Source organism: Mesoplodon mirus (assembly GCF_964341445.2).
Source record: "Mesoplodon mirus genome assembly, chromosome: 13".
NCBI lineage: Eukaryota > Metazoa > Chordata > Mammalia > Artiodactyla > Ziphiidae > Mesoplodon > Mesoplodon mirus.
The window spans coordinates 70,856,222-70,882,159 of record NC_138989.1 but is presented as its reverse complement, the minus strand read 5'-3'; the positions used below and the strand labels follow the sequence as shown (position 1 = coordinate 70,882,159).

Genomic DNA, 25,938 nt, shown 5'->3' with positions numbered 1-25,938 from the left:
TATCAGAAGAAAACTAAGTGTCGATTTTTGTTTCCCTTTAGTCTTTCCTCATGTTTCCTTGACAGAGTCACTTCAATACACTACAATACAAGCTGCAGTTTGGGATTTGTATTTCATTTTCCATTGGACTGATTTTCTTGTGTTAGTCATTTGAAGATATCTGGGGTGTTTGTTATTGTTCTGTTAAATAAAAATCTATTTTCTTTAACAAATGTGTAAGTCATCTTTCTACTTACCTAGGGTATAATAATTAAAATTAAGTGGATGTGAGCTTTTCTTATTGAATTTAGTATCTCTATTAAATACCTTCTTGCAACCCGTACTTTCAAGTCGTTTAAGAGATTGGGAAAATAGTTGACTGAAATAAAATAATGAGGCAGCTTACTGGTCATCCACACTACTAAAAATTAAAGCATTAAGGATAAACTGAAGTCATCACTCTGTCTTCACAAATATCATCTTATACTTCCACCAAGATTTTTAAAGAAAGTAACCATTAAGTAGTAGAAAATAAAGAGTAATTGATAGTTGCCCATCTTGAGCAGTTGCTTTGACCATTCCATTATTGAATTTTCTTATAACTAAAATGTGGGGGACAGGTTTGAGCTAAATCTTTGATTCCTTCTACTTTAAAAAATATAATAGTTCTATGTGATATTTATTTATATAAACAACTATATAGAGCACTTACCTTAAAAATAACTTCCGAATGAGAAAGATGAAGTATATGAATTAAGAGGGAATAACATTGTACCTGATCAGTTATAATATGAAGAAAATTTATAAAATATACAGAAGTTGCCTTTTTTAAGAAGCTATAAACAGTGTTCGATTTCTTGTTAACAAAGGCTTTCACGTTATCTAAAGAATCTTAATTTGGCTACACCAGAAAAACAGAAATTGTGTGGTATGATATAGCCTAAAAACTTTTTTAACCCCATAGATACTCTTTTTTATGCAGGCAGTATTTCTGAATTTGGGATAAGTGTGCTTATTCTCAGATCTTTGTGCTTGATCATAATTTACAGTCCAAGTAGCCTCCTTATACGAGCAAAATTACCAAAGATTTGTCTTTACCTCCCAAAAGAGGTATCAAATAATTCTACCCAAATCTGGGAAAAAGATGAATCTTGTTAGGTGCCATCAAATGGTATGTATTTGATATACTTATATAATAATTATACTACATGTTTAAGGGTAATGTAGTAGAATATGTAATTAAAATTATATATGATCCTAAAAGAATTTATTTTTATTGTTTTAAAACAGAAGGTGATTTAATAATATGGGAGAGTTTATTTTCAGTTTTATAGTGAATATATTGATTTCTGAAATTTGGGAGCAATACATAGTATACTTAGCTTGTATTAATACTGATTGACCGGGAACCTGTCAGACTAATAGTCTGTAGGTATATTATAGTTGTTTGTGCTCATCTGTCATTAGAATAAGATGATCTAATTTTCAATTTCCCCTTTCCCTAGAAGGTAATATTTTTTTCATCTTTTAGCCTAATCTCAAGACCTCTAATACATTTAGTAGTATTTTCCAAACTGTTGGTCAGTTGTATAATTCTCAAGGAAATACTGGGTTTTGCTTGATAAACTTAGAGTATTGATTTGCTTTGGGATTCCTGGCTTATGTTTTATTCTTTATCCCTAAAAGATACTTGAAAAAGTTTTCCCCTTATCGTAAGCCCTGTAGAAATAGAAGCAAGTAGCTGTTTACACATTTTAAATATGACTAAAATTTAAAAATCAAATAAATGAAATCTAGCCCAGGAAAAATATAGGGCTTAGATTCTTTCATGATTTAGGAAGAATCCTTGTTTTTTAAAGTGTGCAAGGGTTTTTCTGGTTTATTTTTGTTTTGTTCAGTCTCCAGGACCTCCCAGTTTCAAGGGCACTGTGGGGCATATGTAGCATTTATTTGATGTATGCATGTGTATGCATATTTTCCCGCATCTGTCTTTGTGGCCCTATCCTTTGTGAAATCCTAGACCTTGTATTAGCGCTTAGTTCGTGATTCTTGGTGTTCTGAGAACAATTATATAATTTTTCTCAGGGTGTTTATTCCATGTGCGCTGTGAAAAAAAAAGGGGGGGGAGTTATTTTTTGGTAACCCTGCAGTTGCCTTTTTATTGGTGGATTTCTTTTTTCTTTTCCTGTGACCTGTGAATATCACCAGAGGTTCACTGCCAGTTTTGTGAGCCGCCCGCTTCAAATTGGAGGCAGGAAGGTATCCATTTTCATCAAGAGGATGACAGCGTTTCAGACTCTCCGACCATCTGGAGAGAGGAACTTTTGGAGCAAAAGGAAACGGGGATTAAAAAAAAATTATATTTAGCAGAAAAGGCAAGGGGGAAACCCAGTGAAAGTTAAACTATACCTTATGAATGTATGCTTTTCTACTGTGCTGTCTTCTTTAAAGCAAACATAAACAAGAAAATACACAAGCTATTTTTATAAAGCACTGGTTCCCCAAGTCTCCTGAGTATTAGTAAACGAATGTAAGCAAGTTAGGATTTTGGCAGTTTTTAAGTTTATTGAACATCCAAAGATAAAAAGAACTATAAATGAGGGTTTTCCTCCCCCTTCCTGTGTACACACTGATTGTCGGGGGTCTGTGTAGATCTGGGCTTTTAATGGCCCTTTTCATGCATCTCTACAAAAAGCTAACACTATGGGAATTTAATATTCCAAGTTCTGTTTGTCACTTTCTGAGATCTGGAGAGCACATTCATTTTATCTGTCTTTTTTGTCTCTCTGTCTCTCTTTCAATTTTAATTGAAAGGTAGACAAAACGGGAGAAGCTTGAGGCAGGTGTTTCTCTTTTTACCTTTTACATGCTCATGGGCCATTTGTGTTAAAAAAACAAAAGAAGAATGCTTAGGCTCCCAGGACAACCCTATGGGTATTATATAATATATTTACAACCAGACATAATTCTCAATATTCTTGCCTGTAACTGGAAAATATCACACCTGGTTTTCCATTCACACAAACCTACTTGGCCTTTTTTTGATTTTCTGTATTCGGAAAGGGGCAGTGTTTTCAGGGTTTGGTCAGATCTAGGATGGACCTGTGGTAGAAACTTTGCCTTTTGTGCCTGCTTCTTGTAAAGTCACGGACCTTGAGATGCTTTGGTCCAGGCAGCAAGCAAAACTAAATGGGCTCTTGTTCCCCAGGTTTATGCTCCGTCAGCCAGCACTGCCGACTACAATAGGGACTCGCCAGGCTACCCTTCCTCGAAACCAGCAGCCAGCACTTTCCCTAGCTCCTTCTTCATGCAAGGTAAGACACCACCTCGTCCGAGGGGAAATCCACGGGTCTTTTCGTGTCATATATGGGACAGAAGAGTGCTGATCTGTTACTCAAGAAATGGAAGAGGAGGCAAGTATAGAACACTGAAGGTCACGCTCTGTTTTAGGAATTGAATTCATTAAAAATAAATTAATGAAAACTTCACTAAGACTTATTTTTTAAGTGAAAGCCTCTTGAGAGATCATGAGTTAAGATTTGTCTGGTTTGCTTACTTAGAACGGATTCTTCTTGGGGGATGGTCTTCCACGACTGATCATTTCTGTGTCTTCACTTCCCGAGAAGAGTATGTTTGTATGTTTAGAAGAGCTTTGGTTCAGTGTGTATTTTAAGCATCCCGGATTTAACCTCCTAGGAACAAATCATCCTCATATATACCTTTATATAAAAATGTTGGACACTTACAATCACTTTTCGGCCTTTTGGCTAAGATCAAGTTTAGTATCTGTTCTTATCAGTAAAAACGTTGGCCACTTATTAATTTATAGGTAAGAATAAGCGTCCCATTGAAGATGAAGTGACCTATCTAAAGTCAGGAATATTATTTCATTACACAGCAAAAGCTCTATTCCAACATACTGACGGATTGAGGGCCCAAGACCCAGCTTTTTTCCCAGAAAAATATAGAAAATTACAGGTTCGTGGTAGGTAAAGTGTATTTCATCCATGTAATTGTCCAGTGCATTTAATTCAGTGCACATGGATGTGTGTTCCCCGAGCTTATAATCTCACCCCTGGTAATACAGCTCTTTCTGCTGCTTAGAAAAGACCAAGATGGTTGAAATGACAACAGCTGCTTATGAGAGGAGACCGTCCAAAGGATGCAGCTAAGGCTCCATTCCCTATACCCCTGGGACACGTATTGTCAAAATGTGATGATCTTGTTCCCAGGTTAATACTCTGAAATTCAGATATGGGATTCACCAAGAACCCCTGTATGTAGACTTAACTCTTTTTGCATTGGCAAAGTGCCATGGGATTTCCTTCTTCGTGCTCCTCCCGGAAGGACCATGTCACGGGAAGGAGAGCCCCTTGGGGCAGCAAGTCCCAGGGAGGTGGCTTGGCATCTCCCTTAGATTACAGTGGACATACCCAAAGTCATTCTGTTTCAAAGGGGTTTGTTTCCCTTCCCTTCAGAGTGTTAGCTCTTTTGAGTTGTTAGTTCACATGCGAAATTCCCTGGAAAATCTATAAAATGGAATCGAATGGATCCCTCGGGAATAGAGAGAATTGGTTCCACGCGTAATGGAGCTCCTGTTGACCAGGGTCTTTTATCTTTGTGACCTGTCCTCGAGGTCCCTTTCTCTCCAGGGGAACAGCAGGTATGTCACTTGGGTGTGTTCTGTGCCATGACAAAAGCTGTATCCCCTTCAGCTATAGATAGCGGCCACCTGGGCACCAGCGCCTCTCTTTTATGACCAGTCAGAGAGACTATGCTACCACTACCGGTGCTTATAGAGATTGCCAGCTCAAGGACTCATCACTCAAAGCTGAATTTCCTTGAGAAAATGGACAGAAGGATAGACTTCTTCTGTCTGCCTTCAGGAAGGTCACTTGCTTAAACCGTGCACACTGCAAGGAAAGATCAGGTTGAGTAAAGCTTCTTCTCCATAGCAGACCAAGCAAAACTAACTACGGGGAACACATTTGCTTTTCTGCATATGAATACCCAAGAAGCAAAAAAAAAAAAACGTTTTTTGAGTTGACATTTATGATGAGCACAATTAATTGGCACACATCTAATTCTATTCTTTCAAACCCACATTATGCCAAGATCATGGGATGTGATAAATATTAATTTACTGTGAAAAGCATAATTTATGTAAAATGTGTATTTTTGTAAGTCTGCATTGAGTAGAGTGTCTGTGTTAACAAATCCTAAATGTATTTCCATGTAGGGCATCATGTCAGAATGTGTCAGGAGACTCTTGTTCAGTGATAGAGATTCTCAATTTATTTGCCACGCATGTCATCTCTTTGAAATGTCAGTGGTCTTAAACTTCATGTTTGGATTTAAGATGACATCTGAACTTCCATAATCTCAGAGCTAAATCTGAAGTACATGAATAAGAACTTTTTAAAAAGTCCTATGTTTTTACGTTATGATCACAGAAACAGTACGTCGTGATTCCATTTCACATCAGTGTCCTTCAGTAAGCATCCACAGTACCCTGAGAATTCAGGTCTTGAAGAAAACACAGTTTAGATGAAAGGTATTCAGAGACTGTCAGCAGCATATTTTATTTTATTTTATTTTTTTAGTAGCATATTTTAAACCCAGTATTGTGTGACCTCTTATTTTTAACTTTAGCTTCCACCTTCTAGTTAAAACTCTTTAGTTGTCAAAATCACAGACATGATTTTGCTTTCATAGTTCTTAAGACATCTCTGGATTATTCCTTCCTGCCCTGAAACCATTCCAGTTTTCTGAATTCTAACTTCTGGGGTGAAAGACTCAGGGAAAAAAAGGCTTTATGAAATATAGTGTCAGATTTAACTTGCCTACTGCCTACATTTTCAAAAGGCCTTTATTAAATAACGTGTAAGGTGAAAATAATCCTATTTTCAAGGGAGCAATGCCTGCCATACAATTAACACCTAGCTGATGGCCTTGTATATATCTGGCATTTAATAATTTTTGTTAAACTATTGAAAGAAAGAAAAATTGAACTGAGCAGTAACATAAATGCTCGGCTCCCTTAATTTGAGAAACCCAGACCAAACAATAGCAATCTAGTAGTAACTTCGAGGCCAGTAGGCCCAGAGAGTCAAAAAAAAATCTGTAGGAATATTTTTAATATGGTGTTAATAAAAGATTAACTTGGTATTAAAAGATACTTCATATAATTTCCATATAATTTTAAACCTCTTTTTAACTCACAGTTTTATAAAATCTGGAGGCTCTCAAAATTGTCCTTACCGTAGTATCTACCTTATGACATGTGTGTACCCTTTCAATTGCTACTGAAGGCTTAAGATAGCTATTTAACTATATACCAAAATACAAACATTAAAGAAGTCAAAAACTCAGAACTATATACATAAGATTCCTCTTCCCTACATACCAGAATGTAATTCCAACTTTAATTCCATCTACTCTGTATGTCACAAAAATGAAATCCAATCTGAAATCAGAGATATTCTTTTTCATTATTACTTATTTCTTTATATGTTCTCAAAACTTGTAAGCTTGCCAACCCTGTAATATCTCAAGTGTTTTATTTTCAAAATAATTCCCCAAAAAATTCCCAAAATTTAGGAACAGTTTAATTTTTTAGTTGGTTTTCATAGAAAAAAAAAAAAAAGACTTCTAAGAAATGTTTTCTTTAGCATTAGCTACCTTGCTGTCTTGACACAGTTCTATGTAGAAATATGTTCTGTTCTTTTACAGTTAAATTTTTACTAAGAATCCTTTAACTCTGTTAAATATTTATATTTGTTTGGCAGTATAGAGCCACTTGGGAAAAAATAATGAGACTGTCTTCTGATATAATCAGCTCACCAACACAAAGATGAATATACAACAGGCAGTCATTTTCCAGGATATGAAAACACCCTACTCTATAAGGCAAGGCTGAATGCCTCAGAAAAGTCATGGTTTTCTTTGTCCTTCACAGATGGCCATCACAGCAGTGACCCTTGGAGCTCCTCCAGTGGGATGAATCAGCCTGGCTATGGAGGAATGTTGGGCAATTCTTCTCATATTCCACAGTCTAGCAGCTACTGCAGCCTGCATCCACATGAACGTTTGGTAAGGGAGGCTCACTTGGTAATGGGGACAACACAGCTAGTTTATTAAATCTCATCCTGTCTTTGCATGCATGCACACATGGACTCTATCAATGAATGTAAAAATGGCACACACCCATTATTCTTCCAGTTGTATTGTTTCTGCAATCAAAGACAAACTCAACCAGATCATCTTCATAAGCCATATTCTCTTTGTCGCTGTTCTTCTGTTTATTGCATTTTGTTCTGTGCTTTCTTTATCACAGTGTCATCTTCCCTTGGTACATAAATACATATTGTATTTGAGTTGCAGAATTTTAGCTGTGACGGTTCCTTGGGGTTTTTTGGTTTTTTGGGTTTTTTTGGCTTTTGGGTTTTGGTGGGGTTTTTTTGCTATCTGTAGTACTGAAGGATATACTGCAGGGGGCAGAGTGATAGCCAGTGGACTTTGAAAGTAGGTGATAACACATCTCCCACGGGCATTTCCATTTCCCCTTGACCGGCTTCTTTAGCTGATGACAGCTTTGAACTCTTGTACCACACCTGAAGGAAAGCGTTCCTGTTTCCTATACACTCCCATCAGTAACAGCAACCATGGGGTTTCTATTTAGATCAGATTCCCGATTTTCAGTATTTTAGCTATACTTCCATACCCTCCAATACTATACTCATCCATCCTAGTATGTGTCTTTATTCTGGAGGAAGCAACGCATCAGTTGTTTTTCTAACCTCAAAAACTACCACAGACCAGAATCCACTGATGAACTTAAGTCTGTCACTAAATGGAGGACAGAGTACTTCTAGATCATGAAGGTTTGGGATGCAGATAATATGGGACCAAGTATCTTGTGCAGTAAAATGGCTTTAAAAAAAGGTATGAACCTCTAATCTCCTAAATGCAAAAGAGTATGAAAAATCCAGTTAGTGGTACTTATATTAATACTCTACATCTTGCGATGTGCTCCTTTTTCTTCTCCTAATACCCAGATTTATGTTTCTTTCTCTGTTCTAATATAGGATACAGTACTTTCTGGATTTCTGTGGGCTTTATTCTCTTTTGCTCGGCCACCAGAGATATAGGAAAGGTGACATATCCTATTCTGATGACCGAAAACATCCCAGAGGTTAAGGTTTCCGATATCCCTTCAAATATCAATTTAGTTAGTCCTAGTGACAGAGACACTGGGAAGTCAGTTAGCTTATCCTCAAATGAGAGATAAATGATGGAGATGGAATTGACCTTTTTTTAATCATCTCTCAAGTTTGAATGTGGAAATCACAAACTATCTTAAATTTCAGCACATTTTCAATAAATAGCAGATGATTTACTTTCAAATTTCTTCTTCTCCCACCTCCTACTTAGAGTCATTAGCATGAAAGCTTAAAGAAATAGCACTTATTATTATACTAGAATTTCTTCTTGGCTAACATTTTTATTTCACCATCATCATTTTGCACTTCTCTAAAGAACCCATGATCAAAATTGTATGTGTACTATAGGCAAAGAAAGTTTTGATTACAAATAAAAGACTTCGACACTGTACTATATTTTGGAATTTCCATTTGACATTTATTTTTCTTCAGTCCTAAATTTCTTTCTTCCTTTCTCTATCATGCTGTAGAACTTCGACTTAGGTGGTTTGATTTTTATCCCAATCGAGTTCACTGCATGGGGGAAGCATGTTGAAAATGCGCTCAAATGCACAGAAAATGTAATTTTAAAAAGGAAACCAACTACACCTTTTTAGAAAAGTTTGCTGAACCAAAACAATATTATCAACCAGGAGGAAAGATCATTTTGAAGGAGTAACCCAATAGGTTGTATCAGGTGCTATATTTGTAATGTCATTTATCTATCTCAAAACAGTTTTCTTTTTTTTTTTTTTTTTTTTTGCGGTACGCGGGCCTCTCACCGCTGTGCACCCCCCTCCCCCCCACGGAGCACAGGCTCCGGACGCGCAGGCTCCGCGGCATGTGGGATCCTCCCGGACCGGGGCACGAACCCGTGTTCCCTGCATCGGCAGGCGGACTCCCAACCACTGCGCCACCAGGGAAGCCCCAGTTTTCATTCTTAACATGATCATTTAGCAGATCTTAGAGATGAGGGGGGTTGTTTTTCAGAAGGGCAAATGAATTAGGTCTCTGGTAATGTATCCTGATGAATTTTCTCACTGATAGGGAAACTATTGAATGATTATATCTAGTAATCATTGTGATTTCAGTAACTATTCAAAACTCTCTTGCTGAAGTGACTTTTAAAAATCTGATACTGATTGAGAATCATTTGAGTATACAGTAGGTGGTTAGTTACCTTTCATTTGAAAGTAATGGTAGTTCCTTAAAATTTTCATCTGGAGCTTTTGCCCAATTCTATACTGAACAAAGGAATAGTTTGAGAAAAAGAAGAAAGCTTTCTTTGGATTACTTTGGGTGTAATTTGGCCAAATTAGTATGTCTGTGAAGGTAGCACATTTTAGAACCATTATTGCCTCTGTCACTTTATACTGTGTTATAATAGAACATGTAATCACAAAGCTTAAAATCCACATATATCAGTAGCAACTGTCAGTCACCCATTTTGATTCTTTAAATCCCCTTTACAGTTTCAGCCTCTACAACAATCCCACAGCTAATCACTACTATGTCACAGACACACATGCAAAATCACTCATAAGAATGGAGTTTGTGGTTAAGCTTTGGGATGGGTTGTTGTTTGGAATGACTTGGCAGAGTTCTTTTCAAAAATAGGATAGCGTCCCTGCAGTCTGGCATGGGTTAGGCATGGTCTTTGTACCACAGAGTGAAATAGTCCTGGGAGTCTGGAATTTTAATATAAAGGAAGTGCTGTTGTCTTTTATTGTTTGTAACATAAACTCTTACTCCAGTGATTCTCACTGGGGCTGATTTTTCCCTACAGGGAGCGTTTGGTAATCTCTGGAGACATTTTGGGACGTTACAACTCGGAGGGGCGTGGTGCATATAGGTGCTGCTGGAATCTAGCGTACAGAGACCAGGGATTTGGGAAAGATACTACAATGCGTAGGAGGAACCCCCCTACACCCACACCCAACCCCTGCCAAGCAAAGAATGATCTGGCACAAAAGATCAGCAGTGCCAAGATTGTGAAACCCTGCTCTAGCCCAGAGTTTGACTACTTTATTCTTAGTATGTGCTAACAATTATATTTTCTACTTTGTGAATTATCAACCCATAGGTTGATAAAAAACATCACTCATGGAAATATTTTCAACACTTACTCTGTCAGTAGACTCCAAATACACTCTAATTGGGTATCATAAGTAAAAATAAATAAACAAATAGTGGGCATGTAAAACCATAACACTTTGTCATACTTCCCCTTTCCTTTGCCTTTGTGGCCAGCAGGGTCTACAGTATTAATAGCTGGAGTAAGAAAGACTAAGGGGAGTGCTTATAGTTGATCCCGAAATACTCTTAAAGAGACATTATTCACATATCACTAATATTTTCTGTGGTGTTTTTATCACGTCTTTGAGTGACAGTCGTTGTCAAAATCCTTTTCTTTGTAAAATAATCTAGTTATAAATCTCATTAACTTCTTTCAGCATCTAATTTTCTATGAGTCTCTAAAAATTACTGATTTACATGGATTGCATTGGTTTCCCCATTAAAATCTGGGGAAGAACTTTTCTGTTTATTCTCTGAACTCAGTAGTAACCCTTTGTCAAATCCTGAATTACTGCCCATTTTACACCAAGTTGAAAGGGTCTAAAAATTCTCACTGATGCAGTAATCTTTTTTCTGTCTCATCCTGTCATTATTGTAGTGATTTAACTATTTTTCAGAATGCTTTTTCCTCTGTTTTGATTTTTGCAAGCTTGGGACTGATTTATAAGGTTTCTCTATTCTTCAGAAACTCAGCATGGAATAGGACTGGGTAGAAATGAAATCAAATCATCTTTTTTACCTTTCTTTTTCTTTTTCCATAGTCTGTTTCTTTTTTCCACATTATTATAGTCTTTAGCTCTCAAGCAGAAATAGCTCTTCTAAGTTTGGTCTTCCATGGCTTATCCAATTTTTTAGGTCAGTTGTACTATGGAATGGGCCCACTCTATCATCCTTTGGAGAAAATTTCGTGGACTACTTGGGGTATTCTGTAAGTGCCAAGTAGAAATGAGTTTAAACAGGTGGCCTAAGGAATTTTTGGTCAAGCAAAGATGTCCATGAAATTTAAAAGTCTGAAAGGCATTCTTGGGAACTTGGAATGGTTTAAGGGCGTCATCCCAACTTTCTCACTGAAGTTGTCCTTTCCGTTGGACTGTCTGGAGTGTGCAGAGGTAGTATTTTCAAAGGCATCTGCCATGTCATTGGCAAACTGACTCCAAAATCTAGACTTATTTTCTAAACTGTTTAGTTGTCTCTCAAATAAGTAGCATTTCAGCCCACTATTTATTAAACACGAGCTGGTAACCAGTTGTTCTTTGTTCATAGGATGAGTGTGTTTATCACTCAGCCACAAGTTGTGGGATGCGGAGCTATGAGCTCTATTCCCTCCCCTTGAAGAGTTTACAGTTTCGGTGGAAATGCTCTTGAAAGAGAAAGCATAGAAAAGCAACATTTAATTAAGTGTTTAATGGCGCAGTGCAGAATGTAAATGCATTAGGGATTCAAAGAGACGAGATTATGAAAGAGTTGGAAGTAGTAAGGGACCTCAAGGAAGAGATAGAACCCAAGATGGGCCTCACGAAATAACTAGGGGATCCCAAGACACAGGGTGTCCACGCTTTAATCACCCCTGACTTTCAGCATCATATTCAATCTCTAATTTCAACAGAATCTCCAATAATAATATAATAAAGATCCATAGCCCATTAATATACTATATATAAAGAAAAAGTATTATATTTTAACTTAAATATTTTTCCTTTACATGTCTGTAATACATTCAAATGCCTATGAGAATAACTTTTTAAGCTACTTTTTTGTCATGAAAAAGAAAATAGCTCCATTTTTATAAATAACCATGTTTTTGTAAATAACCATGTTTCTGTTAGTGATCTGCTGATTGTACAGCACTTATAGGCACTGTGAGATGCCCCAAGAAAAGCAGCTTATTTGGACAACTAGTATGATAGTCGAACCCAAAGCTAAGCCTTTAAAGTAAATGATTCTGTAAGAGGTGATGTTCTTTTTTCATAGTCAACTCTATGGCATATTGCTAAGGGAGAGGACCTATAAAGAAAGAAGTAAAATAAGTCATTCTCCGTTCGTTTGTTCCAGTGTAATTCAACATAGTCATTGATTTAAGGCTTTATGTATTAATGCTTTAGAGAGATATTTAATCATTACTGCTTTTTAAATTTTTCATTTACCATTTTCTTCTTGCTGGAGTTCAGAAAGATGATCCAGTTTGGCAGGAAGAAGATTTGAGACTGGTTATTCTTGGTCAGTTCGTATTCAGAAGGTCAGGATGAAGTGTAATGTAAACCCTGTGGGTCATGGTGGTGTTTTATTCATTATATTATGGAATCTTTCTTACTTGATCAATAGGCCATACAGAAAAATAATAGTGGTGGTGGTCTTTTATGTTGCTGAAGTCCTAGACATGCCTTTAAGCAGTAATTGTTATATTTAGAGATCGTGATCATTTCTCAAGGTCCAGCATTGCCATTATATTCCTCTAGATTTGATGCAAACCCAAACCAACTATGTCTTTGTGTTTTATTATTTGAAAAATGAAAGCTGTCAGAGCTAAGCAAGATGTATTCTTGGATATTTTGAAATTCCGAGGGCTGTCTCCATTGCAAAGCGAAGAGTTCTGAAAGAAGTGTTGGAAAACTAATCCACTGGATGTTTTGTGATTAAATATGGCCTCCTTTTTCTGCTTCTTGCCACAGAGCTATCCATCACACTCCTCAGCAGACATCAATTCCAGTCTTCCTCCGATGTCCACTTTCCACCGTAGTGGTACAAACCATTACAGCACCTCGTCCTGTACACCTCCTGCCAACGGAACAGACAGTATAATGGGTGAGTCTTGGAAACGCCAGTTCTGTTGCCAACAGCCAGTGTCAGGGTTTAATAATCAAGGACCTCTCCCCACCCCATCACTGAACAGTAATCAAGCAGTGAATTTTTATCACATAACCAAATGAACAGACAGATGAACCAAACACAAATTGTCATTGGCTTGACTGTAATCACGTTTTTGGTCCCAAGAAACTGAAATTTGGCCACTTTCTCCATTGTGAGTGATTAGATCGAATAAAGGTTTAAATAGACCAAAAAACTACCTTGCTTCTCACACTCTCAAACAGCTAACAAAGTGAACTTCAGTAAGACGAACCATTGAAGATTAGTAAGAGAGAAGGCATAATAGCTCTAAATAGGAGTTATTGATCGCTTCTCAAGTTCCAGTCACCATGCGAAGCTTTTAACCGTAACACACCACTGTCTTCTGAAAACTAGCTCATGTGACATTTATAGATTGTTATTAATAACTAGATAGCTTCACCTTATGGAGACTGTGGCATCGTTGAGTCCTCCAGAGGGGACGAAGTGTTTGCTGACTTATGGGAGAGGAGATGCCTGGGCATCAATGGACCAGAAGTTATTTGCTGCTTTTTTGCAGCGAATTCACTGATAAGTTAAGACCCAGTCAGAGTGCCTCTATCAAATAAACTGAGCCATCATCTTCTCAATTTTCATGATGTCCATTATGGTCCTCTTCCTAGGATGGATGGTTACCCCACCAACACTCTTCTCTTGAGGGAGGAGCTAGGCAGGGCATCCAGCTGCCCCTGGAGGAAGAGTCCGGGTTAGCGGTGAGGCAGCCACCACCTTCTGATTCTGCCTTTGACAACTCTGTCATTCAGATGAGTGGCACAGTCTGACGCTTCAGGGTCTTATTAAAACCTCAGACTTGCATTGGTCGCCACCTACTCTGGCTCTAGCTCAAACCCACTCATAGCTCGGCCTTATGATCACTTCTAGTGGGTCCAGTTAGTGATGAGAACACTAACTGTACATTTTATAGAGAAGAATGTATGATAGAAGAATACTGCAGTTTCGTCTCCTTAGCTCTTCGCAGTTGTTTTTTTTTTTCTTTTTCTTTAGATAGTCTCTGGAACTTCGGGAAGTGGCATGAATCACTTATGAGGGGGAGAGTTTTTGATGAACGAGAAGAGATGTGTTTTGAAATGTTGCAAATACAATTCTGCCTAAATAATACACTCCCTGCTACTCGATAACATACTTCACACTCGAGATGAGCCATCTAGCAGCCCTTCCCTTCGCCGCCATGTCGCTCTAAGAGGCGGATTTAGGAAAGAGTTTCCATTTTTGTAACTTTCATAACAAAGCCTCTACCAATGCGTTGCATCAGTTTGACCTTGGAGAACTATGGGCAGAGGTCGCGTGGGGAAGTTTTGTTAGCTATCAATGCAGTTTTGGCAGATCTGAAAAACAAGAAGAAAGAAAGAAGTGCAGAACTGAAAGAGTGAGAAAAGCATATTTCACTTCAATGTGGTTTGACAAATGGAAAACCCCTTTCTGCAGTCATGAGGTCTAGTTATAAAGAAGGATGACCGGTCATTCATCCTCTTACAAGGCAGATTTCCTGTCTACTTATGGTTTGAGTAATTTTCTTTTTTTAGGAAGGCACAAAGGTAGAGCAAGAGCTTGAGTTGAGGAAAGCAGACCTAGGCACCATTTGAAAAAATGTTGTATTGACTGATTTGCCAAACAGTCTTTTTTTTTTTTTTTTAATTTATTTTTGGCCATGTTGGGTCTTCGTTGCTGCACGCGGGCTTTCTCTAGTTGCGGTGAGCCGGGGCTACTCTTCATTGTGGTGCACAGGCTTCTCATTGCAGTGGCTTCTCTTGTTGGAGAGCATGGGCTCCAGGCATGCGGACTTCAGTAGTTGTGAAACACGGGCTCAGTAGTTGTGGCTCGCGGACTCTAGAGCACAGGCTCAGTAGTTGTGGCGCACGGGCTTAGTTGCTCTGTGGCATGTGGGATCTTCCTGGACCAGGGCTCGAACCCGTGCCCCCTGCATTGGTAGGCAGATTCTTAACCACTGCGCCACGAGGGAAGTCAGGACTTGGGGAGAAAGAGATATTATGAGATGGTGTGCTTATCCTCCACGAGCTGTGGTCAGCAGAGCCACGACAAGTCTCAGTGGGAATGGAATTTGCTTTATTTAAGCTGATTAGCTCATCCCTGGCTTGTAGATGAACAGGAATGTCTACTCTCCTTCATTTGGTCTGGGCGGTTAGGGCAATAGTAGGTGACTTCTACATACTAATGGGCTCAGCTACATCCTAAAGATGGACTTAACTTTTTATCCAGACCAAAGGGCCCTGCTTAAGTGGAGGGGGGTCTAGACAATAATAAAGGAGCTATCATTTTCAAAGGGAAAAGTGTGCGATTTTGGGAACCCAGAAAACGCTTTTTAGGAACAACTTTATTGCATAAATTACTCCATCATCATGGGTGTACTTGTCAAAATCACTAGCAGCATGTGAGAAAACTTTAGAATCATTTCGGGACATAAGTAGACATGGTAATTCAGCTTTCTGGAGGAACAGATCTTTATTAATTTGCATATATACAGTTATTACTTTAGGGTTACTTTAGGGGAGAGCATTCTAGAGTGTTCATCCTTAAAATAATACATCCTCAAATTCCTTAAGTTAAAATACAGAGGAGAATTTAAGTATGATAGTAAACCTTAATATTGCACGGGGTCCGAGTCGCTCCTGGTTCTTTGCACTTTATTATTTTTTTCTTTGCACTTTAATTCTCCTAGGCTTTAGTTCGATTTTCACAGTGTGGTAGAAGCCAGGGAATGGCAGTATGTCTGTGTAACAAGAAGAGAAGATTTCTCTTCTGATGTTAGTGATACTTCCCTAACAAACAGTATGGATTAATAGGATACATCTGTAGACTTTTGAAAATATTTGGCATATACTCACTCATTCTGAAATGCAGGAAATAAAGAAATATTACATTGCCTGTATCTCAAAGAACAAACAGAGCTAATTAAATAATTGGTAAATAGGGAACACATAGCCTGACACATGTTTGAGATTACACACATGATTCTGTAGAAAATGACTGTAAGCAATACTAATGCCGTAAGAATGGGGTTCAAGCACTAACACATGGACATCACATTTTTCAAGTTTTCTTGGTGAAAAGTTGCAAGGCAATGCAGTCTTTTCATAAATGGCGTTGATGTCTTAGGAAGTGGCTTTTTCAGTTCAGAGGAAGATCATTGCTCCATCTCTCAGTTTCATGTTATACCGTGTCTTCCTGGCAGTCAATGATGGTCCTCAACCAGTGACAGGACAACAAAATGCATGTGAAGTGAGATGTAAACTCCAGAACCATCAGAGGGTAACCTCTCTGGAAACATGCTCCTTTGCCTCTGGCTCTGTCCTCTGCATCTGAAAGATGGAAGGTGCTCACTGAGGTTCAGGATGGCTTGTGTTTGACTTGGAGGGACAGCCGTTGTTTCTTGTTTTGTTTTCTTTTGCCCTTTAATGTCCAATATCATTTTTTGAGAAATGCTTGGAAGGACAAAGGTGACTCAGGTTTTATTAACGACAGGATTTTTTTTTTTTTTTTTTTTTTTTTTATTTTTTGCGGTACGCGGGCCTCTCACTATTGTGGCCTCTCCCATTGCGGAGCACAGGCTCCGGACGCGCAGGCTCAGCGGCCATGGCTCACGGGCCCAGCCGCTCTGCGGCATGTGGGATCTTCCCGGACCGGGGCACGAACCTGCCTCCCCTGCATCGACAGGTGGACTCTCAACCACTGCGCCACCAGGGAAGCCCATCGACATGATTTTTTTTAAAATGACACATTCATCCATGGATTTTTGAAAGAATCGTACAGTAAAATATTTTACTTGTGGCATGTAAACCACTACTTTTCTGCGAAGCCTTGCCAGCAAACTCTGGAGGTTGCATTAGGCGTGTCTGACTTAGAAGGGTCTGTTTAGCACCCTGAAATTACATGAATATAGTTCATGGAACACACCGTGGATTCTTAGTCGTTCACCTGAAGGGGCAGCCAGTTAAGGATAGAAGCTAAGTCTGAGGGCTTCAAGAGTTACCACCATCAGAGCCTTTCAACTTGATTCCTAAAGCATTTTCAATGTAATGCTGCTCGGTGTACTTTAGAATCACTACAGTCCAATAATGCCTCTGCATGTGAGCACGCATGCAGAGGAGGACATGTAGTTAGTTATTAGATACGAACTCTAGAGGAGAGAGATGTCTAGAAGATGGTAGTCCTATACATGGTACATGTAGGTACATACTATCTGCATATTTCCTTCCTACCTGCCTTATCCAATAGCCCTTCCTATTCAAAAGGGTTGAGAGACCCACCTCAATCCCCTGAGACTAACACAATCCCCTGAGACTACCCAAGGACAAGAGTGCTCCAGTTCCCCACTGGGAGATACCATTTGTATACATGCAGAGGGTGTGACCGCTTGTGGTTTGGGGCTACACACCCTCCCTTCTTCTCAGAGGGAATTGGGCATAGAGCTAGCATAATGGTTATAATAACTGTTATTGTTTTATTAGTCTTTAACCGGCCTGCTTTCTAAAGCATGGTATTTGCCATGTCTTTAAACCTCAAACCAAACAGTGTTGAAGAAACAAACTACCGAGATTGATTGAATGCAACATATGCTAAAGATTACCCTGGAATATCTATCTGGTTCATGGATTAATCTGGCTTCCAACTTTCACTTCTAATGACATGTTTGTATGACACGATGCGTTTTAGTATGTGGCTTTTCTAGTAGAAACATTATGTCCGTTTCCCCTTGAGGACTTGGTTTCACAGTAATTTTATTATGAGAGTAGTCACATAAGATTCACTTCGTCTTTTACAAGAATCTTGAGCCTTCACATACAGTTGGGTGATGAACAGGCACAGAGCCTAAGAGTAATAGGAATTTTATCCAGCAGTGTCGTGGCATCTTAGTTACAAAGACCACCAACGGAGAACAATAAACTAGTTTGATTTAAGTCTTCTCATCCATTTCCTGCGCATGGTCAGGGGGCCCAGCTTCCCCCCTGAATTCCTCGGAATCCCTCCTGCTAAAAATGAGTGCATCATAGCCTAGATGTAAGTTTTTATTCTAAAACTGTAGGTCGTAGGAAGGCTGGAAATGTTATCTTTTGTTATCTTTGTAGAGAATCTCATGCCATTGTTAGGCTGCTTCTACTAGTTTAATAACATGAGGGTCACTTGGACACAGTTCAGAACAACTTAAGTTTTTAAAACCATCATCTTCTTTCAGACAAAGGCACTCTGAATTGCACTTCGTCATCCTTTTATATGTTCAGGATGTGCCCAGCCTGGGGTTCTGGGTATGCAGTAAAGGGGTAACACATCTTCCAAATTCTGGTTTACAGCAGTCAATCCCCAGACACCACTCATCCTGATGTTTGGATTAGGGTATGTCTAACGGAAATTGCCATTTTCCCCAAAGTGGAGTTTGAGACTGAGGGTGGTCCCATCTGTAGCTGAAAAGACTAAACCCTTCTTTTTGCTCCATCTTCTAGCCAGTAATAGCACCTGTGTTCAAGCCATCTGAACAACGCTTGGGTGGCTGGCAGTGTCAAATCCTCCTACAAAATTACAGTTCCTCTTAATAACTTCTCATCTTCCATTCATATTTATGTTACAGCTCTACTTAGAGACTTGATTTTTTTTTTTTCTCTTGAGCTAGAGAAACTGATAAGAGCTAAAATCACATGAGAAATCCATCCAGTCTTTACCAAGCAGGGCGGCAATAGTTTTTCTCTTTATTTCTGTTATCTGGGCATTTTGGTAATTTCTGATAATATCAGTTGACAAAAACTCAGGCCTGGAATAGTAATCAAGTCCTGTTACATGAAAGGTGGGAAAGTGGATTTGATGAGCACACATTGAATGAGGAGGGTAGTTTGCTAAACATGACTCGTTTCTTCAATATAGAAGAACTTTTTCTATTTGAGAATTAAATATATATTCACTTTCTGATTATTTATGCCCTTTCACATAACAGGCACACAACTACAAAGAGAGATCTTCAGGAGAAGGACCCATGTAGCTGAACATGTTTAGGGACTCTTGAAAATGTGTCTTCTCCAGTGTTTCCTGGAACAGAACAAAAGGCATTCCAAGTGCAAGGGCAAACTGGTCCCAATAAACTGCTTTGAAATTTAAGCTCTGGGGGTGGTTCTCCAGCTGTTGCAAGGTAGAATGGCTGGCTGTATGTTAAAAAATAGTCTGCTCTTATCAGTGGCTTCCATGAGCAGCCTTTGTAGTTTTCTGAAACATTTTCATGACAACATAATGTAAGGCGCTGAATCCTGTCTTTCTATTGTACTTCCTGAGTTCTAACATCTCCCTGTATAAAACAGGCACTAATAGAAAGTTTAGTTAGAAAGGTGTAGTATGAAAAGATCGTAAGGATTGTATCTTATCTCTTCTAAAGTATGATTTTTATGCCATATATAATTTATTTTTTATTTTTAGATTAGGCATATTCTTTTTTTCTTTTTTTTTTTTCTTTTTTTTACAATAGGTCCTTGTTGGTTATCTGTTTTAAATATAGCAGGGTGTACATGTCAATCCCATACTCCCAATCTAAAAAGAAAAAAGATGCAAATGAACTTATTTACAAAACAGAAACAGACTCACAGATTTAGACAATGAATTTATGGTTACCAGAGAGGAAAGGGTGGGAGGAAGGGATAAATTGGGAGTATACTTTATTTTTTAAATGTCTCTAAAATATTTTTATTGGTTTTTAATTCTTTCCATTTGGTTTCATGAAAATATATTTTAAAACACTTATTATTCTCATTTTAAAGCTGTTCAAAGAATTAATCTTTTGAAAGCTACTACAGCAGCAAATTTTATCCATAAGTATAACAATATCTTATCCTATTTGGGTTTAGTTTCTTTGTTAGATAATGTAATTTTTTTCTATTGTGGCTCTGAATTTTCATTTCATGAAGATCTGTTTTCTAGTCAAGCAGATATCACAAATTATTTTGACTGATAAATCTAATTTTAAGTGTATATGATAATATTGCTTCTTGGGGGGAAGAAAAACAAATATATATGTATAATTGCCCCCAAATACCGTGGTAATACATGCTAAAAAATGTTAGTGCTCTTTGTGTTTTCAAAATCTTTATTATTTTCTCTTTAGAATTGTCTTAAGTTTTAAAAGAACTCCTTGATGCAGAAATTTTTATTTTCACACCAGATATAATTTCAGTTATCTCTTATATTAAGTATTTTTAGCACTCTTGATCTCTGGGTTCCTTCCAGTAGCTCAATTGTATGATGTCAGACCCTCATTTCAAAGAACTTTCTTATACATAAATTCCTTAGTACTAGCAACTAATATATTTTTAATATTATGAATTTGTGATCAGAAAAAGAATAGGTTTGTTTTGTCAGAAGGTGATTGTGTTCTTTTTATCACATACCAGTTTTCTTTCAGTTTTAGTAATTAACAAATGAATGTGGGTGTGAGTTTTGTTAACCAAACAAAGCACACATCAAAAGATTATCGAACTATCATACCTAACATATAAATATGTAAAAATAACAAGCATAATTTAACTATGCTAAGCAGAGGTCAGGATAAGCTAGAGACGGAGATAATGTGACCACTTGCGATCTGATCCCACGACTGTATTTTACAGATCTGGAAGCTGAAGATGTCACATTTGCCAGAAGGGTTGCTTTCTTGGGTTGAGGATAGGGTTGGGAATTTTTCTTCGGTTTTAAATGTGTAATGAAGTTTTGCTTGGATTAATCAGTTGATTTAAGATTTCCTTTTCTTATTTCACAAAATAGTGAGAAACATCTTCTCCTGGAGCTTAATAGGTTTTATTTAAATATTATATCTATTTGCTTATGCTGAGGCCTTAATAAATGTAAAAGAACACCACTGGTTATACCATTTTATAAAGGCAAATTACTTTCAAAAGACACTTGTTAGATAGAGCTGGCTTTGAGTTATATACCAGAACCTGTATCCTTTTATTAACAGTACAGTTATCCTTCAGTATCCTTCCAGCGGATTGGTTCCAGGACCGCCCAACAGATACCAAAATCTGAGGACGCTCAAGTCCCTTTATAAAATGGTGTAGTATATGCATATAACCCTTGCATATCCTCTCATATAGTTTAAGTCATCTCTAGATTATTTATAATGCCTAATACAATATAAATGCTATGTAAATAGTTGCCTCTAACAACAAATTCAAGTTTTGCTTTTTGGAACTTTATGGAATTTTTTTTTTTTGTAGATTTTTGATCCGAGGTTAGTTAAATCCTTGGATGCTGAATCTGTGGATACAGAAGGCTGACTGTACTCTTTGTTCATCTATGTTGTAGATAGAAGCACCAGTGTTTAAGATAATAGAGATTGCTTCATCATCATGTGGACTTATTTTATCTCCAGAATTTGAGATAATATTGACTTTTAGTAGCTAAGGGTTCAAATTCTTTAAATGTGAACACAGACTTAAAATGTGTGGAGAATATATGTTACTTAAAATATTAAAAATATTTTCCCTCCTAGGAAGGAAGGCCTGTTACAGATTTTTTTGTTGTTTTATTTTGTTTATTGTGGAACTCTGAGAGGAGTATCTCATTTTTCTGTATAGCAAAAAAAAAAAAAAAAAAGGTTTTTTTAAATTTGAAAGCAGATGTAAATCATTCATGAAGATAATTCAGTTTACTATATAAAATATAAAGAAAAGGCAAACTCTGAGGATTTCAGGGACCTGAAAGTACTGCACACTTTTTAGCAATGACCATCATATGCTCACCTGCTACTGTTCACCACCAACCACTCATACACAACCTGGGGGATGTAATAGCAACTAAAACACTTTATCTTTAAACCAGGGTGTCAGGTTTTTATTTTATCTGTAAAAAAATGTAACGTGAATATATTTGACATCTACCTCAGCAAACAAATTAATGCTAATTAAAGATTAATGTGTTGTAATTAGCATTAAAAATGCAATTAAATTGTGAGTAAATGGACCAGGAATAGAAAATCATTTGGCGTCTCACTGCCTGGTTTTTCATATTCTGCCTTTTGTTTTTGCAGCAAATAGAGGAAGCGGAGCAGCAGGCAGCTCCCAGACTGGAGATGCTCTGGGGAAAGCACTTGCTTCGGTGAGGAAATATTGACTTTGGACTTCATATGTACCATGGCAGAAGGGTGAACTTTAATCAGAAGTGGACATTTAGAATTTTAGAAAATGGATGGCAAATAGCTTTGATTTTTGGAAAGGCTAGCTTCCTTGCATAATGATCATTGGAAAATTTGAGGAGAGAACTTTGAAGATTCCAGCGGATGGCTGGTCTCTTCCATCTTGCCTCCTCCGCTTCCCGGTACTCAATCGTGGATTGGTGGATATTCTCAGGGCCTTTAAGAGGATAGATTTTCTATCTTGATGTCTTATTTTCTTTTAAAGTCGTTTGGGTACTCACTGATTGACTGACTTTGCCAAGGGGTAATTCCAAAACACTTTGCAAAAGGCATTTCAGAAAAATGACCATAACTGAGACCCAGGAGAAATTGTCACATAATTGGCACTCAGCTTCTCTGCTTCGCCCGCCCACTGCCTAGAGGCTAGAATCCAGCATTCCTTGCATGTTCACTAGTGACAGATGGCACCCTTCCTTGTCTGAAGGAGTGTACCTGGTACGGTCTTCAAAAGCTGAATGTGATCATTTGTAAATGTAAGTGGAGACTTGTTGCTCTAACATTTTGTCTCTTCAGTTGGTTTTTCCTTTACCATTGGGGGCAGAGATGAGTTTGACTTAGATTAGCATTGTGACCTAAGGAAAAGTTTTTCTTCGGTCTGAGCATTCTTATGCCTTGGAATCACATGCCTTAAACATAATGCAGAAGGGGTTGGACAAAAATCTTAGAGATGATGCTGTCCAACCTCTTGTTTTATGGAGGAGGGAAAGGGAGGTTTGGAGTATCTGTGTAGGTTGATGGCCACACAGCCATGGGAGGACATGGGAGGAAATGGACGAGAACTAAAGTCAGCTGACCCCAGTCTGGTTCTTTTCCCCACTATCTTATACCACCTCAGTGGCTCTTCTATTGAAAAATTATAAGTTTTTCATTTTAGAATATTGGTACTACAGTTGATCATTGAATGTATTGTGTACCTTGAAATTTGAAAATGAATTGCATCGACACTTTATAGTTTAAAATTGTTGAATATTTATTCCCAATGAATGAGGGTTTGTTTTTGTTCTTTCTCCCCACTGTTTTAAGATCTATTCTCCAGATCACACTAACAACAGCTTTTCATCAAACCCTTCAACTCCTGTTGGCTCTCCCCCGTCTCTCTCAGGTACAGTACCATAAATCCACTGCATCCGAGTGTCAGTTTATGGAATGGTTTCCCCCTTACACTTCCTGCGCTACTAGGTGGAGACTCCCTCCAAAAGCTCAAAACAGAGCATTTCTGGACAGACAGACAGGAAAGGGTGGGAGAGACAGACTGCCGTATGATGGCGAAGTCATTTACATCCAAAACTTTTCTTAAAGATCACGGGTTCTTAGAATATACAGGCGTGTGGGAAACTTCCTTCTTAAACTTTTCTTGGCTCTGTAGAAGATACTGCACAGAATAATATACTCCAATAAAACATCTCAATGAGAAAACCCAGTTCACATCGTCATGAATAGGAATATAGATTATATAGTGATCAAATATAGATTATTCAAAAGGATCATTTCCCACAGAAATTTTAGGCTTTTCAGATCCCCTCTTTAAAGCCCACGTTACTGGAATGTTTGAAGAAAACTATAATTGTGTAAATAAATTGTGATGTAACTGTGGAGTAAAAGGGGATGTTTGCCATTTAATAGAACAAATTAACATGACCTTTGGCTTCAAATAATAAAATTATAAGTTGTTAAATTGTGTTAGTAAAGCATTGCACTTTTCGGAGCTCCATTTTAAAGGCTCATTGCCTTTCCAGTATAAATGCTTCCAGAAAGGCCTTGTCTGGTACATGTCTCTTCTCTTTGGAAGGAGGACAGGTGGCTTCTAAAAAAAAAAAACACGAAATCACATCTGTACCTGATTGAAACCTGACCTTAGTGTAATTTAGACTGGAGTCATTGCCTGAATGTCGCCACCTCCATCTCTGTATTATTCCCTGCATGCAGCACTCGCGTGGCCCCTCATAACGTGGGTTCCCTGGTAAAGAGTGGGAGATTTCAGATGGCCACAAAGCTTTCAGAGTGGCTTAGGTGAGACTTCATATCAGCCTTTTCCAAGCCTCCATTGACATGAGGGGGTCACAGAATAGAGAGGGAAATGGCTTGGACCTTTTAGTTCATATCTCCAGAGAGACAATGTTGAAACCGGGAAGAGCCATTAAGATAATGGAGCAGCAAGGAAATACTCCCCATGACAGAAAAGTCAAGTTCAGAATTGTTGTCCACTTCCGGCTCAGTACCATATTGTTAGGCTCTGGAAAATGATCACAGGTGTCAATGTCCAGAGCCAGAGAAGGCTTGAGACAACACGGAGCCCAGTGAGGCCAGGGATGAGGGAGTCTGGACAGGGAGAACTCCCAAGTTCCCCATTTCGAACAAGGCAGCTCTGATTTCATCTATTTTATAATTTGGAAAAAAGAATATTCTAGAACCTAATAAAGTTTGAGAACAGCTGTTTGAGTTGAATGCTCTGATTTACAGATGGACATATGAAGGCCCAGAAAGAGTATGGGATTTGCTGAGGATCCATCAGTAGCAATATCAGAGCTCAGGCTGGAATCCAGGGCTCACCACTCTGTCACTCCGCTTCCAGGTTAAGGATGGGAGGGGAAAGTTACGATGAACAAATCATTCCAGAAAACGCCACAAATCCCCCAAACCTGAGGAGCATGCTTTATGTGGAAGACACTGAAACAAGGCCACTTTTGGGGTGCTGGTAATCCATCCTGGAAGAGCACATGTTAGGAAGAAAGAACTTTATGAAGATATAAATATGGGGATAGATTGCTATTTTCACACCAATGGCTCTGTCCAGATTCTGTCACTAAAAGTAATTGACCGAAATATTCTGTTTTCATTTAGCATAAAAATACACACACATGCACACCCAGAAATGGCAGGAAGAATAGATTTTTAAAGTGCTAACAGTGTCGGAGCATGAGATTTCAGTGAGATCATAGATTTTTTTTCCCTTTCTTGAATTTTTTTATTTTCTAAATTTTCTACATGGAGTATGTATTATTTTAAATTTAAAAGTGGTTTTTAATTTGAAAGTGGTAGGTTAGACATGTTATATTTATTACAGCAGGAATCTTTCTTTACCTTTAAGTTTAGTGAATCATTAAAAACGTGTTTCCTTGGGAAGAAATTACTTAATGTTGTTATATTGAGTGTTTAAAGTTCTGGTTTAGCGGATCGCTGCCAGCTAATCTTATTTCCTTGAAAAGTTTCTGAAGGCTTATCCTTTCTTAAGGATCATTTAAAAAACAAGTAGCAGAGCTGCTTTTCATTGCTGAGAGAATTTTGGTTTAACAAACTGGCTTTGCATGAGGGTGTAATTGAAAGTCCCTCTTTGCGCTCTTAAAAGTATCTTGACTGTGTATGATAGTTTTCTATCAAAGGGACATTTCTCTAGCTAAAATTCAGAATCACTTAAGTGTTCCCTTTTAGGAGGAAGCCTGAGAGAATTCTGAGTCCATGTACAGTCTACATGTTTTACATTTAAAATGTTTTCCTTGCCCCCAAATTCTTGTATAGGAAGTTTACGTGTATTTCCCCGTTGTCCAAGTAGAAATTGATATTGCTAATTTTTACAAGAACTGTTTAAAATGTTGG

General features: G+C 38.0%; 1 protein-coding gene across 18 annotated transcripts in view; it reads left to right on the top strand.

The window, feature by feature from the left end:
• TCF4 (transcription factor 4) overlaps positions 1 to 25,938 on the top strand; it is a 366,728-nt gene that overhangs the window by 305,103 nt on the left and 35,687 nt on the right. For all 18 annotated transcript variants that reach the window (XM_082640215.1, XM_082640221.1, XM_082640207.1 and 15 more), the window contains 5 exons: positions 3,188 to 3,293; positions 6,938 to 7,071; positions 12,926 to 13,058; positions 22,180 to 22,247; positions 23,368 to 23,446. In XM_082640215.1, the coding sequence (XP_082496341.1) occupies positions 3,188 to 3,293; positions 6,938 to 7,071; positions 12,926 to 13,058; positions 22,180 to 22,247; positions 23,368 to 23,446 (520 nt within the window). The remainder of the gene's footprint in view (positions 1 to 3,187; positions 3,294 to 6,937; positions 7,072 to 12,925; positions 13,059 to 22,179; positions 22,248 to 23,367; positions 23,447 to 25,938) is intronic.